The 17,888-nt window shown below is 39.4% G+C and overlaps 1 protein-coding gene across 1 annotated transcript in view; it reads right to left on the bottom strand.

Annotated features, from left to right (window-relative positions):
- TCERG1L (transcription elongation regulator 1 like) overlaps window positions 1–10,859 on the bottom strand; it is a 342,031-nt gene extending 331,172 nt beyond the window's left edge. The window contains exons 1-3 of the mRNA XM_001372407.5: window positions 10,131–10,859; window positions 7,539–7,685; window positions 5,966–6,146 (exon numbers count right to left, since the gene is read on the bottom strand). Coding sequence (XP_001372444.3) covers window positions 5,966–6,146; window positions 7,539–7,685; window positions 10,131–10,463 — 661 coding nt within the window. The 5' untranslated portion in view covers window positions 10,464–10,859. The remainder of the gene's footprint in view (window positions 1–5,965; window positions 6,147–7,538; window positions 7,686–10,130) is intronic.
- Window positions 10,860–17,888: the final 7,029 nt, after the last annotated feature.

The raw sequence follows: 17,888 nt of genomic DNA, 5'->3' as shown, positions 1-17,888 counted from the left end.
ACCAAACATGGACTTAGTTAATTAGAGATTGCTGGGATCAAAGTGGAGGCCTCGACTGTAGATGGCCTTCTTGAGGATGTTAACCATGATAGGGTGAAGAGAAGTAGATTGTTAGCTATTGCAGTAGACTGGGCCATGTGAGTGTTTTTTAAGAATGAAAGACATGAACATTTTTAAGCAGTTGACAAGTAGAGTAAGTAGATTGAATATAAGTGAAATATTGGGGATGAAAGATGAAGGAATCTGCTGGAAAAATAGAATAGAATGGTTCCCTGGTACATAGAAATAGATTTGCCTTGGCAAAAAGAAGGCCGGCTCTCCATATGAGACTGAAGTATAGACAACAGTGGCTGAAGGAATCTAAGTAATGAGAAGTGGCCAGAAAGATCTGTTGGCAAATGCCATCTCTTTTTAGTGTAACATGAAAAAAGATACTCAGATGATGATTGTGGTTGATGGGTATGGGATTCAGGAGCAGAGATGAAAAAGTTTGCAAAAGTCTCTATATATAGTAAATGGGATAGTAAATTGAGAAGAAGGTATAAAAGAATTTTCTTGCCACGGCAAGACTCCTTTTGAGATACTATAACATGAATTGGTAGTGAATACAATCTACAGTTTCCAAATGGTCTCCATATTCTATTAACCACATATGTGTGACAGCAAAATCAGAGAATGGGATTCATCCAAGAATGAAGGTTGGAAGGGCAAGATTGTCAATACGATAAAGGGACAAAGGACTCCAGAGGAAAAGACTTCTGAACTGGTTTACCAAAGGTTCAAGATGGGAACAGGAGAAGAGTGTGGTCAATAGGAGAAGGCCTGAGAAGATCTAAGCAGTGGAGAAAGAGGATATTAAAATAAGAATAAAGAATTCCAACATGGAATACAAAGGAAAAGAAAAGTTGGAATGCCAACAGACTCAAATCAGATAAGAAAATTCCAGGAAATATGAATTATCTCTATGTTTTCTTTAAATGAACACTTCAGGTCTGTGACAAAGTTTGGAGCTAAATAATTTCTTACAGCTCTTCCTTTTCTCTCTACTGAGCTAAATAGTTCTCCCAGGAACAAACTTAAACTCTTTGAAATGCTTCATGGATATTGTCTACACATGAAATTTTGAAAATATAACATGATTATTATTTTCCAGAAACTTGAGTTGTATTGCTACATTAGAAGAAATAAACTTTGGTTTTAGTTATAAAATATTTAAGACTTAAAACTTGTCTATTGTCCCTAAATTCTGAAAAATGTTGTCTGAACAGCATTACACATTTGCAAAGGTTTAAATGATAGGCCTGTTAGCAATGTCCAAAGATGCCAACACAGACACACATGAACCCAAACACACATGGTCACTGTTAGTAGCTCCATAATATAATCAATGTATCTGTGAACACATGAAAACTGGATTACTGGAAAGAAGATGGCCTTCACAAGGTATATGTTGATGACAAGGCAGATCTTCCAAAGTACTGTCTTGTCTTGACCGACCTATATCTTCTTCTCTTTGCTCATTTCATGCTTCTCTATTATTAAACCGAATAGCTAAAACTTTTTAACATCTTCATAGCATGAATCATCAGATTAAGAGAAATGGTGCAAAAATGGAGTAATTTGGTCCAAAGGTAGGTTTTTTTTTTTGTAATTTTATCTTTGATTTTAGGCTCACTATTCACTATATGTTATTGGAGACACAAATCTCTAATAATTAACCTAAACATGTTTCCATTAGTTTGATAATTATTCTTATCAAAATACTTTGGAATTAAAAAGAAAATCATCTCTTTCCCAAGTTGGGATATATTTCAAAGGTTAGCAAAATTGGCATTTTCCCAGCCCTTTGCTCAGATATTATGCCTTTGCTGAATAGATAGGTTAATAACTCTTTTTTTTCATCTTCTGAGTGTTGAGGCACAAATACAGCTGACCACCACAGGCAATGGCTGCCATTTACAACAGTTAGAAGAGAAAGGAGATTGGAAAAAGGAAATATTCTGGCCCATTTATAAAGAAGTCAGTAACCTCTAGTCACCTAATAGCCCTACTTAGCCAGAAATGATCCCATTTTCCAGAAGGTATGATTTAGACACAACCTCATAACTGGCTTTAATGTCAGGGATAATCATTGGCATGAGAGACAATAAAATAGCCAGCCTTCCTCCCCTCTCTCCACTTCCTCAATATAACTATACAAATGATAATGAGATTACTAATCATTTGGCCAGCTCCACTACTAAATTCCATATTGTGAAACAAAGGATACCATAACAGTTTTGAAACTAAGAAATCTACTGAGTCAAATGCAGAAATATGAAAATCACCCAAAGTGTTTCCAATGTTTTCTGGCTCCATTGTTACATATAGTGTGGAACAAATTTTTCAGATCATTGATCAAAGTGAAAGATTGAGGACTAGGTATCCTAATCAATCTTCAAGTCTCTCAGTCCATTTTAAACATCATCTTCACTAGCATTGGCCATGGGTCACAAACTGATACTCTTTCTTATCCACATCTACTGTCCTTCTTACTGCTAAAGCCACACACAGTTTTTCTCCTGAAATTTAAAATTATTTTACCAAAGAGGTGACAAAAATTAAGGTTATTTGCCCAAGTGTATATCTAATTAATAAAGGAAAGTGTGTAACCATCTATTTGAAACCAACATCATAAAAGCCAATATATCAGGGTTGCCCATATAGCATTAAACATGTTGAATGAGCTTCCTAGGGAAATAGCCAATTTCCCTCAGTTAAGTTCTTCAAGCAAAGACTAAGTGAACACTGGTTGGATATGCTGTATAGACTATACTTGTTTGGTTATGCATAGAGCTAGATGCCCACTGAAGTCTTTTAGCTTGATATTTTATGGGTAGCACTGCATCATGGATGTGAGCCAACTTCAAAACCAGGAAAAACTGGATTCAAATCTTATTTGTCATATGCATTACCTGTATGACCTTAGAAAAGTCATTTATCCTTGTAGTACTCTAGGAAAAAGGCTAAGATGATAAATTGTAGAGAAAATTTTAATCTTCATTGATAGAGTTCTTTAATCCCATACTCAAATTCAATCATAAATCCAATCTCTAACCCATTATATTAATTTATCCTTACCTATTATTAAATCCTCAATAGTTCTATAACTCATTATTTTGTTTTAATTTCATCTGTGAGTGCAGTGGACTCTATTTCAACTATAATCATAATCTACTATGAAAGGATACTGGAAAAGTTGAATGTCAAGCATAGGGGAAAACATCCTAAGGATTGTAACATGTCTGAAAGCTCAAAGACCTCTTAAGGTCACCACCTAATTTGTACTTTGTCCTATTCTTGTGATCATTTAAAGATAATCTTAAGTTCCGAGGCCAATTTGATTGCCTTATGTTGAAGATGGCGATGATGGTCTTCTAGATGGTGATAAATACTAAGATCTTTTTTTATTCTATAATTCCATGATCTTTTGATATTCTCTTAATTGTCCATCCTACCTGGATGTATCTTACTCATGAGTAGTTAAGTAGCATATAAACAGACACTTCCATGCCCTTTAAATTCATGGATATTCAAAGAACATTTTAAATACCTTAATTAATAATAGCTATGATTTAAATGGTGCTTTAAAATTTGGAAGCACATTACAAATACTATCTCATTCGATCATAACAACCCTGAGAGAGAAGTGTTATTATTTTCCCCAATTTAAAGATGAGGAAACTGAGGAAGGCAGAGATCAAACAGATTCTAAGTATCTGAGGCCAGATTTGAAATCAAATCTTCTCTGCCCTAAGCTCAGGCTTCTATCTACTCAGTCACCTAGCTGCCACTACATACTCTCCCTCCTAGTGGTCTATGGGACATTAGAAGCCAATCTTAATGATTAAGAGATTGTGCTTAACTCAGCTTCAGATAATATCCAACATTACCTGAGACCAAATTGGTCCTGACATCACTACTTCCAATTCCACAGTATTTACTGAGTCAAAATGTGTGCACTGTCCTTGAAATTTCTGCTGGAGCAAGTGTATTTCCTTCAAACCCGAATATGTAAACCTGTCGAAGGCACATTCTCTTGTGTTTTTCAAATTAGAAAAAAATACAATGGGTGGAGGGGAATATAAAATAGATTTCCCCAAATGATAGACCAAAGAAACAGGAAAGGATACTTTATTTTTTTCTTTTTCAATATGTTATTAAAAACCCTTAAACCATAAACTTAAAACTATAAGAGTATTCTTTAAATAGACATCATAAAATATTTATCATAGAACATTGATGGGAAAGTCATATTTATGTCATCAGGGTTTTGCAGGAAGAAGGCTCATATGCATCTACAATTGACTGTATAAAAGTTATTACAGTAGTACAGATGTCATCAAAAAATCATTGAACTCAAATTAATCCTAATATACTCTTGATAAACAAGCCACGGATTAATACTGGACAATAGAGTCAAAAAGGTTAGATTTGGGGATGATAGAACAAACAAGGGCCAAGATAACTGAATACTTTCACTGAATATATGGCTTATATTCATTCATTCACCCATTCTGTCAACAACCATTATTAAGCACCTACTATGCATAAGGCATTATGCTGTGGCACTTGGAAGAATGAGGCCATTGAGCCTACTCTCATTTATGTCAAGTTACCACAGTCACAATCATATTATTATTAAGGAAGTCCATAACATAGGAAAAAGAATCCTTATTTACTCATATGCTTGGACTCCAACACAAAACAAACAATGTAAACTGAGAATCCAAATAAGCAAATCCTCTCTCCCTGAGTAAAAGTCAAATAGGCAGCATAATTGTTTTGTTGTAAACATATTTACAAACATATAACTATGTGATCCTGATCTACTTTACAGTCAATCAATAATTTAAGAAAGGCAAGAACAGAAGGCAGCAGCTTACAGGCAAGGATCATTACAACCTTTGAAAAATAGAAAACATTTGAACTGTTCTTTGTGACTCAGTGCTAAATAAGATTCATTGCTCATTAGCATAAGGGATGCTTGTAAACAATAAAAAATGAATATGTTCCTTAGCAGAACTTTCTATGATCCAGAGGAAAATTTCCTTGTTACTGCATTTAAAAATACATGGCAAGGAAATGGCAACAAAGCTAATATAATTGTGAAATACTCAAATCAATTACATAATAGGAGGGGGTTGGCAAGGATGCTGATGGTTTCAGTATTTATTTGTACAATATAATGCTATGTAAGTCCAGGATATATTTAAATGATTTTAAATATAGAGGATTTCATTATTTCTTCATCATTACATGGTTAATATAAAATCTTTCATGCAGAAATGAAGTCATTTGTTTTGTTGGGGTTTTGCTTGTTTCAGTTTGGTTGGGTTCATTTGTTTGTTTTTCCAGAGCAAATCATCTTTTAGGTCACTGACACTTAAAATCTGAACTGCATTATGCTTCAAAACAATCCGTCTCCTTCATTTCCCGAATAGAAGGTCTCTCTACATTGCTTGTAAATGACTATAAAGGGGTAGGAATTTTAAAACATTTGAAATATATTTGCCCATTCAAATTAATGAATGTTATTCCAGGCTCATTGTCCCATATAAGTGTGTTGTTTTTACTGGGTTGACTTGATTAGTAAGCATCCACTATTATTAGCCACCAACAGAAGATCAAATTCTAAAAAATAGAGCCCTGATTTAAAAATTCTCTATATGTTAAGTCATCCACCTCTTCTGCTTGCTAACACATTCTATCTCCTAAGAAAACGATAGTTAATGAAGATAATATCGAATCATATCTAGCTCCCTTATATCAGATTCTCCACTGCCCACTCAAATAGATTTCATTTTTACCAAGTGATGCTTCCACAAATATGAACTATGTGCTATTCACAATGAATGCCATATAATAATCAGTGGGAGAAAGTAAAAGATGAAGAAAAGAAGTAATCACCATCATTTTTACCAACCTGGTATAGGCTGAGGTGCTAACACCACTGTGGGGAGATGCCTGGAGGCAGGGGCTGGCCTAGATACAGCCATGGCCACCTGATTTGTCATTAAATGTGGCTTTTCATGTCCATGAAACAATCTTGATTCCTCAGGATGTATCCAAGTGGAGTCCAGAGCAAATGTGTTATTTAAATATATCTGTCCAAAATGCAGTAAAACAAAATTTTAGGTAAATTGTCACAATACACAAAATAAGCATTAACAGGAACATAGTCATTATATATTGGGTAAAAATATAACCTTTCTGACTGTACTCAGAAGAAATTATTGCTTTTTAATTAATGGAGATGAACTATTTTCTATTCAGGATATGTTATAATGTGTCTATTCCTAGTTTTGAAAATTCTAGCAAAATTGAAGTCAAAATGTGAGAATAAAAGAATATTCAAGCTCATTCTTATAGTTGGATAGTGAAAAGAAATTATGATGAACTGTCCCAGAGGTAATAAGTAGATTTTTTATATTAAGTAAGGTTGAATATAGAAATCAAGGGCAAAGAATATAAAATAGAAAGCCAAAGAATCTAAAAGTGATGTGCATTTTCCAGCCAATAAAGGAAGTCTATTGTACCCAATTAATTATTTTCAGTGATGTTACACATTTTAAGTGTCATGAGACAATAATGTGGGATCCAGCCTTGCCATGACTTGAAATGAGTCATTGAAATCTATTGGGCTGTACTTGTAGACTTTTCATTACAAAAAGCAAAACTTTGGCTGTGTTGCATAAAATGGGAGTTATGAATAATATGATGTCTTTGGGCACAATAGCTTACCAAAATGCAGATTTCAGTTCTCAAAGCCCTTTTCCTATTTGGTTGCTTTATACTTAGATCGAGATAATAATGTAGTTTCAATTGTCATTGTCTAAGCAGAAACAATGATCCAAGCTTGCTCAAAGTGGGGGATAGGAAAAGCAACTATTTTTAATAATTACATGTAACCATTGAGAGGCATTATAGGCTTAATGAATATAGTGCCAGATGAAGAATACAGAACACTTGCCTGTGTTAAGATTTTGCCTTTATTTGTGAGAGAATGGACAAATCACTTAGACTTCAACAGCATCGACATAAATCTATTAAGATGACTTCTGTTTTGGTAGAAAGAATCCCTAACTTTTAATACATGCATACATATGTACCTGCTTATATTTATACATGCAGGTGTGTATCATACATAAATTATAGATCCCTGATATTATCATTCTCCATGTAATTTTAAGGGTCCTAAAAAAACTTAAATGCATGTGTTCCCAAAGAAGAAGAAAAAATAGCAAATGCAAAGTCTAGTAAAACAAAATGCCAATGAAAAATAGTGCAGCCATTGCCTTGAATTTTAAAAGTAAGATTTTGAGTTTTAGTCCCTAGAATATATTGACAGTTTTGATAAGGCATTTTTAGAGTTTATGGGTTTAGTTAGACGGTTGCTATGTTGCAATTATAATAAAAATATTTTCCTGTAGTAATATATACATACACAATTTAACAGTTAAAATCTATTGATCCAAATAAATTTTGGGTATTTTTACCTTACAGTTGGGCATCCTCTTGTCTAGCCACCTTTTCCCTACAGGAGGTGGAAGAGCAGATGTGTGTACATGGGGGAAAATGGGGATCAAATCCACATTAGAAGAGGGAGAAAATCCTATCACAGGTGACTGAGCTCCAAACATCCACTAAAAAACAAAATGATAGAAGAGGGAAATTGAAATTCTGTTGATCCTAAAATATATCCACAAATCCTAAAATAAATCCACAATTCTTGGGGCTAAGTAACTTCTGGTTTACTTAGGGGTCTTTGAGTTGAATAACTATTTTTAAACAAAAAGACATATTTATATTTTAAAGGTAATTAAAATAAATACATTTTTCCCATTCTGTAGTGCTAAATGACTGCCACAATTCATAAACAGTGAACATGATGATAAATATATTGGTTTAGTAATAATACAAATCAATATTGAGTACTGCATTCTGGAATAGTGACAGAAAACTAACTTCAAACATGAAGACACCAGCCTATAAATGATGAAGTAATAAACTACCCTCCCCCCCCAAAATTTTTAAAATATTGTCAAATATACCAAAAAGAGAAGGTAAAATACATCTGTCACCTTTGAATTGTTTAGATAAACATGAAAAATGCTACATTTCATGAGATTTCAGGATTAATGATCCATTTCTCCCAATTTGAGGTAATAAAAAATCATCTACTCCCCAAAGCACACTTTCCTTAATGACACTTTTTTCTCATTAAAAATAAGCATAAGGGTTGAAGCTCAAAGTTTCTAAAGAAAAAGGCTTGAAAATAAAATATAACCCCATTATTGAACCTAGCATGACTAACAAGACCTAATATATGAAATATAGTGGTAAAAATTAACATTGAGTATGAACATCTCAAGGTTTTCAATAAAAGATTCATATATATACATATACAGTTGAACCTTCAGTGAATAACTAAGACGAGATATGGCTCAATGGAAGAGAAAACTCTCACAATATCTATTTGAGATGTAAGACTATAACATATATGCATAAATCTATAACACTGTATACATATATATATTCTAGCTGCTCTTCAATTTTAACATTGTTCTTTTGATTCTGAAATGCAATAATAGCAATTCCAAATGCTGAAAGGAAGACAGAAGTATTCATTCTAGTGTTTTCCTCTTTTCTAATTCTTCTTCCATTCACACACACACACACACACACACACACACACACACACACACACACACACACACACACACACAAATGCAGCTTTCTAAATAGAAAATGTTAGTTCCTTGGCATTATATACCTCTAGTGGTAGCATTCAGACATTACAAGCTCCAAAATGTTGCAGGCTAGAGGTTTATTTAACTAATCGAAAAAGAAACTAGACGAATATGAAAAGATCACAGACAGCTAAATACATGATTCAGTTGGGATTGGGATAGTCCACTTTTCAAAGGATTAAGGGTGGGAAGCCTCAGTTTCACCGGATGCAGCTGAAGCGAGGTGAAGTCTCCTATTTTTGCACAGCATTTATTCACATATGCTAATGAAGTTAATGCTCAGAGTAGGGGGCGAGCTGCCCTAAAATGTAGTATCTGCATAGATGCACAGAAGACAACTCAATGAGCATCTATTCTGTCTCACTGAGCTCGGTCACCATTTAAACTGGCTTCTGTCTTTTTTCGGTCTCTCTGTCTCCGTTTCTGTGTCTTTCTGTCTCTGTTTCGCCCTGTTTCTGTGTCTGTTTGTCTCTGTCTGCCTGCTCTGTCTCTCCCTTCTTCCTTCCCTTCCCTGAGCCCTGTTCCTCCCTCTTTTTTTCTGCCTTCGCCTTCTTCGTCGGTTTATTTGAGACAAACTCTTCGGAAGTGCAGTATATCATGAAACGATGTTATGGCATCAGTAGGACAAGGAAAGCGGATTCAGAAAGCATTAAGTGTAACCAGTTCCTCCCCCCAAATACCTTCCTCCCCCCCCCCCCCACCCGGTGTGGAATCTGATCTCCTTTAGCTGCTGCCTTCGGCCTTATTTTAAGGGGTGGGGAAATGCCTTCCCAGAAAAGGATGAGAAAGCCCGATCGATTGGCAGGTCCTTCGGTTTGCTTTTGAAGTCTGCCAGGGACTGTGAAAGTATTAACTTCTGCGTGTGTAACTCGGCCATGGTGGGTGTATGGCTGCAGCCCACGGCTTTAGCAGGCTGGAACTTCAGCACCACCGCCTCCTGGACAGCGAATCCGAGGCGGCAGAAGAAAGTTCTGGCCCCGGCTGTGGGTTCCCTGGACTCACAGGGTCATCCACCTCTACGGTGAGTTTGCCAATCGCCCTGTCAGCATGGCTGGAAGCCCCCGAGACCCAGAACGGGGGCTGCAAGCACGAACTTTTGGGGGTGGGGACAGGGCTCGCTGCCAGGCTGCATACTGATCATTCTGGAAGTCCGAGAACCCTGGAGGATAAGAGCCAGGAGGGGGAGAACGAGCTGAAAGGGAGCTGTGCGGCCGGCATGCTACCCCGAGGGAGCAAAGCAGCCCCCCAGGGCGACTCGGCGGCTGTGGGAGGGGACAGCCTCAACCGAAGGAGGACAAGGAGGAGGATGGAGAGGGAGCAAGGGGTGCCGATCCTTACCTGCTCATTCAGCAAGGGGTACTGAGACGCTGGGGGATCGGCGGCCGCCGAGGGTACGGGCACCAACGGCAGGAAGGAGGGCTCACAGGGCATTTGCCAACCAGGAACCCCCGAGAGCAGTGGTGGCGGTGGCTGGGGAGGTGAGGGTAGGATCAGCGGCGGGGGCATGACCCCCGCTGCCAGTCGCAGGACCCCCCCGGAGCTGGGCACCATCCACAGGCAGGGCGGCGGCGGCTGCGGGGAGAGCTCGGTGTTCATCTGCCAGAGCAGTTGCGGGGGAGGCTGCGGGGGCCGGCGGGGCCGCCGCCGCGGGAGGCTCGGACCCGGGAGCATCCTACATGCCCCAGCCAGCCAGCCTGCCGCCCGTCCACCCGCCGGGCCGGCCAGGGGACGCGCGGGATGAGGCGCCGCTCAGCCGGACGGGCGACCCTGAGCAGGGGCGGCGGCGGAGGTGGGGAAGGGGCGAGGGCGCTGCCCGCTGCCCATCGGTGCCCAGGTCTGGCCGCCTCCTGAAGCCGTCCCGCTAGCTGCGGGAGGCCGGCGCCGTGCGCGGCTTAAAGAGCAAGGGCAGGCCTGGCGGCAGCACCTGCGGAGGCGGAGCGGCGGTGGGAGCCCAGCAGACCCAGCCCGGGGCAGCTCCGAGCAGCCTAGCCGAACTGGGCACCGGTAGCAGCGGTGGCAGAGGCGGCGGAGTGGGAGCTCCACTTCATTCAGAAGCGACGCGACGTCGTCCCGCCCCTGGTCCTGCCCCTCCCGATGGCTCCGCCCTCTCCCCACTAGCCCCGCCCCCACCCACCCCTTTGCTTCACGGGGGGGTTCGGGGGGCTGGGGGGGCTTTCCACCTTATCTCCCCCGCATCGAGCAAGGCTCTCCCCTCGCTGGCCCGCCCAGGCTTTAGAAGGGGCATCGGACAAGGGTAGGAAGGATGCGGGCCGCTAGCCACCTCGGTCCCTCTGTCTGGGCGCTGCCCCTGAAAGCTGCCTGTTTCCCTGAGCCAGAGCAGTGGGTCGGGGCTTGAGATTAGCAGAGGAGCCAGAGGGCACAGAGGGCACGGAGGGCACTGCCGAGCGTTTCCAGTGCAATGGGGCAGCCTGGCGCGGACGAGGCCAAGAGGTGGTGGGTCCAGGGACACTGAAGCTCCGGGCTGGCCCGACACAGCAGCTGAGGCTGGGGGAGTCTGTGGGTGATGGATGAGCTGCTGAGCTAGACAGCCCAGCCGCGCCCGGTACCTAGTTACCGGGAAGAAAATTGAGACCAAGAGCGAGAGGGCATGCCCGCCAGTCCCAGCCACTGGAGTTTTTTCCACTGCAGCGCTCTGCCCGAGGGGGCGCAGGGGCAGGGGACAGACCTGGGTTCAAGGTCCGATGAGCCTTGCCTCACTCCCTCTCAAGGATTCCCTATCTGTGCTGCATTTGTGCCTGCCTTGTATACATACGGTTGGTTGCTCACGTGCTCCTTCAGAGCAGGGGTTCTCTTAGGGCTCTTTCTGCAGCTCTAGAATCTGCCATAGTGTCTTGCACATTGTTGTTCAATCTTTCAGGATTGTCCAACTCTTCATGGTACTTTTTTTTTGGGGGGGGGGGGAGAGGAAGGTGGTTCTGGTCAAAGGTACTAGAGTGGTTTGTCATTTCCTTGCCCAGCGGATTAAGATAAACAGAAGTTAAATGACTTGCCCAGGATCACTCAACTGGTGTCTGTAAACACATCTTCCTTCCTCCAGGCCCTGCTCTAACCACTAAGTCATCTTGCTGCCTTTCCTGACGCATTGTAAGTACTTAATAAATGTTGGCACATAGTAGATGTTTAATAAATGTTGATTGATTGATTGTATGATCCTGGGAAAGTCACTTGTCTATTGGAGCTTCAAACGAATTTTATAACTCAACACTTAGTAAAAGCCTATGGTGTTCAAGGCAGAAATTGTTTAGGGAATGGAGACTTTACATCACACTCAGGAAGGCACCACTATGGCCAGAGTGACCCTAGGCAGGTCCAAGAACTTATCCAAAGGAAGAGCTACAACTATGCTGCAGGAGCTGACAGACGTCCTAGAAGGGAATTCCTTCCCTGGGAGGTTCCTATATAGCTTGAAATCACTGACACAGTTTTTTGGTTTACTTTCTAAATGAAACACACTCTAGTACAGACAACAGCCTTGACCGTAAGGAAGTTAGTTCTATTCTGAGAGGCCAGGCATACATCAAAGTATGTGCAAAGAGCTTCCAGCTGGAGAATCTACTTCTAACCGAGAGGTCAGACCTAGTCTCAGAGCAAAGGGACCATCAAGGATGGGAATTCCCAGATGCCATTCTGCTGAGGGCTTGAGTGTGGCCCCACTAGGAGAAGCCTGTTTTTTGCAAAGGTCAGCTGCAGGGACATGCCCATCTGTTCATGAGGAATAGGTATCAGGCCAGTTCAGTAACAACTGAGAGCATATGAGAAGTCTTCATGTGAGACAAGCCTGGAAAATGAGGCAGAAATGAAATTGTGTGAAAAGCTTGAATAATGCCAGTCTACAGATTTGGGTCTTTATCCTAAAGCGATGAGGAATCGATTGAATTGTTTTAGGTACATATTTTTGTTGGTTTTGACTAAGTAGAGGGAAGCCTAAGGTGGGCAGATCTAATCCCTAATGCATATGTCAACGTGAAACATGGCTGTGTGAGGGACACATTCCATCAGGAGGCTGCGGTTTCTTTCATCGCAGAGCTTCTGAGCCCCTAGACAAATGAGTTGGAAAGGTGCTGGATACAGGCAGATCTGAGGTGGAATTTGCAAAGAATTAGATATGTGGGATGAGGAAGAGAAAGGTGAAGGATGACCCAAAGGATGCAATCCTTGGAGAGCTGATGGATGGTGGTGCCATTAACCGAAAATGGGGAACAAGGAGGACTGCTTTAGGCATGGTGAGTTTGAGATGACTTCCAGACATCTAAATGGAGATTCCCAGCAGGCAGTTGGAAATAGGGGACTGGAATTCGGATGAAATATTCGAGCTGAAATAAAGGCTTGAAAATGATCTTCATAGAGATTATCATTGAATGCCTAGGATCTGATGAAATCACAGAATGGTTAAAAATGGGGTCCCAGGATACATAAACTAGGAGATAGGGAAGGAAAGGTGATCATCCAGCAAAGCAAGTTGTCAGGCAGAAGGATATATAGAGATATAGATATATATAAAGAACATGAAATTTGATGGAAAGGAATGAGTACAAGGTGATGAGAAAGGTACAAAACCAGTCCACACAAAATGCATATATAAATGAAACTGCTTGGAAAAACCTGGTAATGTTGCAAATCAGAAAATTATTCTCCTTACCAATAACACTCATAACAATTAATATAGACAGTCCCTCACACATAGGCATAAAACATCTGCATGATTCAAGTCCTCCAGAATCCCTTTCGATGTCTATTTACTTTACAAAAGCTATGATGGCGAAAACTAACATGGTCCCATAAAGTGTTCTTATGACGCCAACCAGGAGACAAATGCAGGTGGCACTCTGGACTTCCATTCTCTACAAATGACCCTTTGGAAGGGATAGTCATGCTTTATTGCCAAGAAGGAAGAGAGGTATGTGGATTAGAATCATGCCATGGTGGTAGCTTGTTAAATGTGACCCAGATTTTCAACTCATCTTATGTACCAAGGACTACTAGTCTGACTTGAGTAAAAGAAATAAGTAAATAAAACAAAAGCTCAACAAAAACCCAAACTCAAATAGACATGAAGAAATGAGTACATGTAAAATCTTATGCTGACATGGATGGCTTGCTGAGGGGAAGGCAATACAGAAGTCTAATAATAATCTATGATTTCATGTTCATGAAAAAAGACAGCCTCGATGGAATTTCAAAGTTCTTTTTTTCTGCCAGAAACATTTGAAAGTCATGTGCTGTTGAGCAGCCAATTAGAATGTACTTCTATACATCTCCAATCCCTTGGATATGCACAGTCTAGACGTCACTATTACTAGCTTCACAAGACTTAGCATAATGGAATGCTATTGGGCTATAAGACATGACAAACAAGATGATCACAAAACACCTTAAATGAAATGGAGTGAAGTGAACAGAAGTAGGAGAAATCCTAGTAACCACAATGTATGATGATCAGCTGTGAATGACAGCTATTATCAACAAGGCAAGAATCCAAGTTAACTCCAAGGAACTCATGACAAAAAAAGAAAAACAAAAAACCAACAGATACCCACTGCCAAAGAATGAATAGACAGAACCCAAACATAGATCAAAGCATACCATTCTTCACTTTATTTCCTCCATTATTTTTCTGTAGTGTATGTGATATGTCTTGTTTTACAATATGACAAACAGGGAAATATGCATTATACAAAAACATATGTACAACCTATATCACATTACCTGCCTTCTTGGAGAGGAGAAGGGGAAAGAGGGGAGGGAAGGAAGGGAGTGAGGGGGAAAAAAAAGAATGAGACATAAATTTTTGGACATAGCTAAAGTGAGAATTTGTTTCTCTTGGATAAGCATGTTTATTGTGATTTCTTATGTATAACTAATCATTCATATTATACTAGTTATATTACATATTCTACTCTATTTCATTTTATTTAGAATTAATATCAATTTTAAAAAGATAAAAATAGTATGTGTGTGTTTATGACAATGGCTGAATTTGCAGAGATAAAAAAGAATGAAAAGAGAAGATCACTGGATTTAGCCATTAACAAATATCTGATTCCCTTGGAAAGAACAATTCCATTGATGGGATGAAATGAGAACCTATATTTCAAGGAACTAACAAGTGAATAGGAAATAAGAAAATGAAGACAACCAACTTAGGAAGGTCACTTAAATAACTTGGCTATGAGCAATGGAAATGAAGAATGGAAGTTTGCAGAACTGACAGCATCAAACCTTGTTATTCTTCATGAGAAACCTAGAAATAAGTACATATACTCGAGAAAAAGTCAATGGATGAAGAAAGATCTAAGATGAGGGAAATAAAGGGAAGGACTGAAACTCCCAAAAGACATGGGAGGGAATTATATCAAGAAAATATTACATGTAAATTTCTCAGAGAGATATGAGCAAAAAATAAAAGAGATTAAGGATGAACATGAGCCATTGTGGACTAAGATAGTCAGGAGTTCACAACAGATAGTCTCTCTGTTCAATTCTATAGGAGGCAAAAATTATTTGCTGAAAGGGATGAAAGAGGAGGCCATTGATAGTCTAAGGAAAGAATAAAATACTAAAAGTCATTATGGAGAATCTGTCAGAGATTAGGCACAAAAAACTCTATATTTATTAAGTGACTACTTTTTGCCAGACATTCTTCCAGGAAGTGATTATACAAAGACCCATTAGCCCTTCCATCATCAACAGTGACTCACTATTTCCTAGTGAATGGTTTTAAGATAAACATCAGGCTTTACACATACATACATACATGTATGTATAAAGGTATGTGTAATTTGTTCCTAAAAGTAGGAGGAAAAAGTAAAATGAATAAACAGAATGCTATGCAGCAGTGAGTACCCAGAATACATGTTTGTATTAACTCACTTTGGCACATTTTAATAGTATCATAATTTCCTCCGGGAATATTCAGTGGATTATCAGTAGAAATAAAATGGCTGCAGTAATACCCAGTGAAGTTTTGTAAATTGATATTGGTGCTAGGAAAAGAGAATTATGGATTGATGAGTAGTTCCTAATCTATAGCTAAAGTGATCAAATAGAGGCTCAAGTTGATGAATAAAAAGAAAAGAAATCAGAGAGGGGCTCAGGGATAAGAGAGCACAGTGAGAATGGACAGCTAATTAGGTAGCAGTGCTTCACAGGGGAAATTGGGAATAGAAAGAGCTAGAGAGTAATTTCAGAGTTATAGGTCATAGAAGTAGCATAAATATGGATGGTGGGGAGATTAATATTGTGATTATCCTTGTGTGTGACTGAATCATTGATCAACAATTATTTAAGTATCTAGATGGTGCCCTTTAATTTTCTGGTTACCCAGGGTAGTCAGCTCTTCCTTTGCTACTCCACTAAGTTCCTTCAGTCTTCATCATCAGGGTCCTGGATATTTCAATATTCCAAATGTGAAGAATGAATCAAACTTTCTTTGTCTATCAATCAGCAATTTTTAAGTTAATCAATCAAAAACTTAAGCACTCCTACTTAACACTAAGAGTGTTTGCAAGTCATTTGCTAAGGTAGGTGACAACTCCAGAGGTGACTGACCACCCCTTGGGCAGTGCTAAGCAAAATGAAAGACTGCAATTGGTTTCTGTAAAGTGGAGGAAGGGACAGGAAGGGACATGGAAAAGGGACTATAAAAAGTCCTGAACTTCTTGTCCAGGGTTCTTCAGCTGGTGACTTGCCTCTTGAAGGTGGCTTTGGACTGGGACTTTGGCTTTGACTTGGGACCTTAGGTCTTGGACTGCTTCTTGGAGGACTGCTCCTGGATCTTCTCTTTTGGACTTTGGTGTTGGAGGACTTAGCCGTGGGCAAATGAGTAGCTGTAGCTAAAGACAGCACAGGACATGGGGAAGCCCCTGTGGGGTTGAGCCTCACTTCACTAGAGAGGGATAGTAGGCTTGTTAAAACCTGTCTCTTTAGCTACCTTTTTCCACTTTCACTCTTTCTACCTCTTTCTAAATAAAGCTACTAACGTCATTTTTACTTAAGTTATAATATCTTTAAATCGGTGACCACAACATTACTGTACAATTCTCATATTTAGTCAAACCTCTAAATTTAATTTCTTACAAGAATCTCATCAGTTTACAAGATGAAATCAGTCTTAGTATTGACATGTCATTAGTACCTGACCCCTGGATCTCTCTGATTGGATTTTAGAGCAGAGTTCCTCCCAACTCCTTCATCTCAGGAGAGTGCCTTACCATGCCAGTTCTCTCTACATTTACCACTTGGCTGTTCTCCTTTGGACTTTTCCATTCCATGCCTGGTACCTCCCTCCTTTCTCCTCTCACAGTTTCCCAGTTTCTTTTGGTAGACTATCATTTCCTATGAGATTGTAAACTCTGTCAAAGCAGAGACTGCCTTGATTTCTTGCTTTTATATTCCCAGAATTTACTACAGTGCCTAGCATATCAGAGGTACTTAATAAACATTTACTGACTGTTTGGTTGATTAATATGTGCCATTCATTCTGCTATGTTCCAGGGCTATACAAACAAGTGCAGGAGATACAATTGGGATTATAAGACCTGAGTTCAAATTCTATCTTAGGTCCTTACTAATCTATTACCCCAAACAGGTAACTTGATTGCTTCCAACTTCAGTTTCTTTCATCTATAAAATGGGGGTGGTAATAATACCTACCTGTAGGTAAAGTTCTTGGCAAACCTAAAAAAATTACAAAAATTGTAATGATGATGGTTATTGGTACCTAACAAAGGAAGACTATATCTATGTATACATAGATATGTGTGTGTGTGTATCATACCTACACACATCTTTAAGTTATGAGGCTCAATTTAATTTTAGGCAACTGAAGTTTAAAGTTAGCCTAAGACTTTGGGGAAACTATATTTATGGCTCTCTCCATATGTATGTATATAAAGACATAACTATAGAGAGATAGAGAGTAGATGAATAGATCAACATGGCTGTAGATAGATATAAATATTCTATATCTATCAAAAAGTAGATAGACATAAATATCTGTAGATTGATATAAATATAGATAGACATGAACCTAGATAAACTAGATAAACTATAGGCATAGGTAGGCAGGTAGATTTC

Source organism: Monodelphis domestica, chromosome 1, assembly GCF_027887165.1.
Source record: "Monodelphis domestica isolate mMonDom1 chromosome 1, mMonDom1.pri, whole genome shotgun sequence".
NCBI lineage: Eukaryota > Metazoa > Chordata > Mammalia > Didelphimorphia > Didelphidae > Monodelphis > Monodelphis domestica.
Note: the sequence above shows the minus strand (reverse complement) of the source record. Positions and strands in the feature narration are given on the sequence as shown.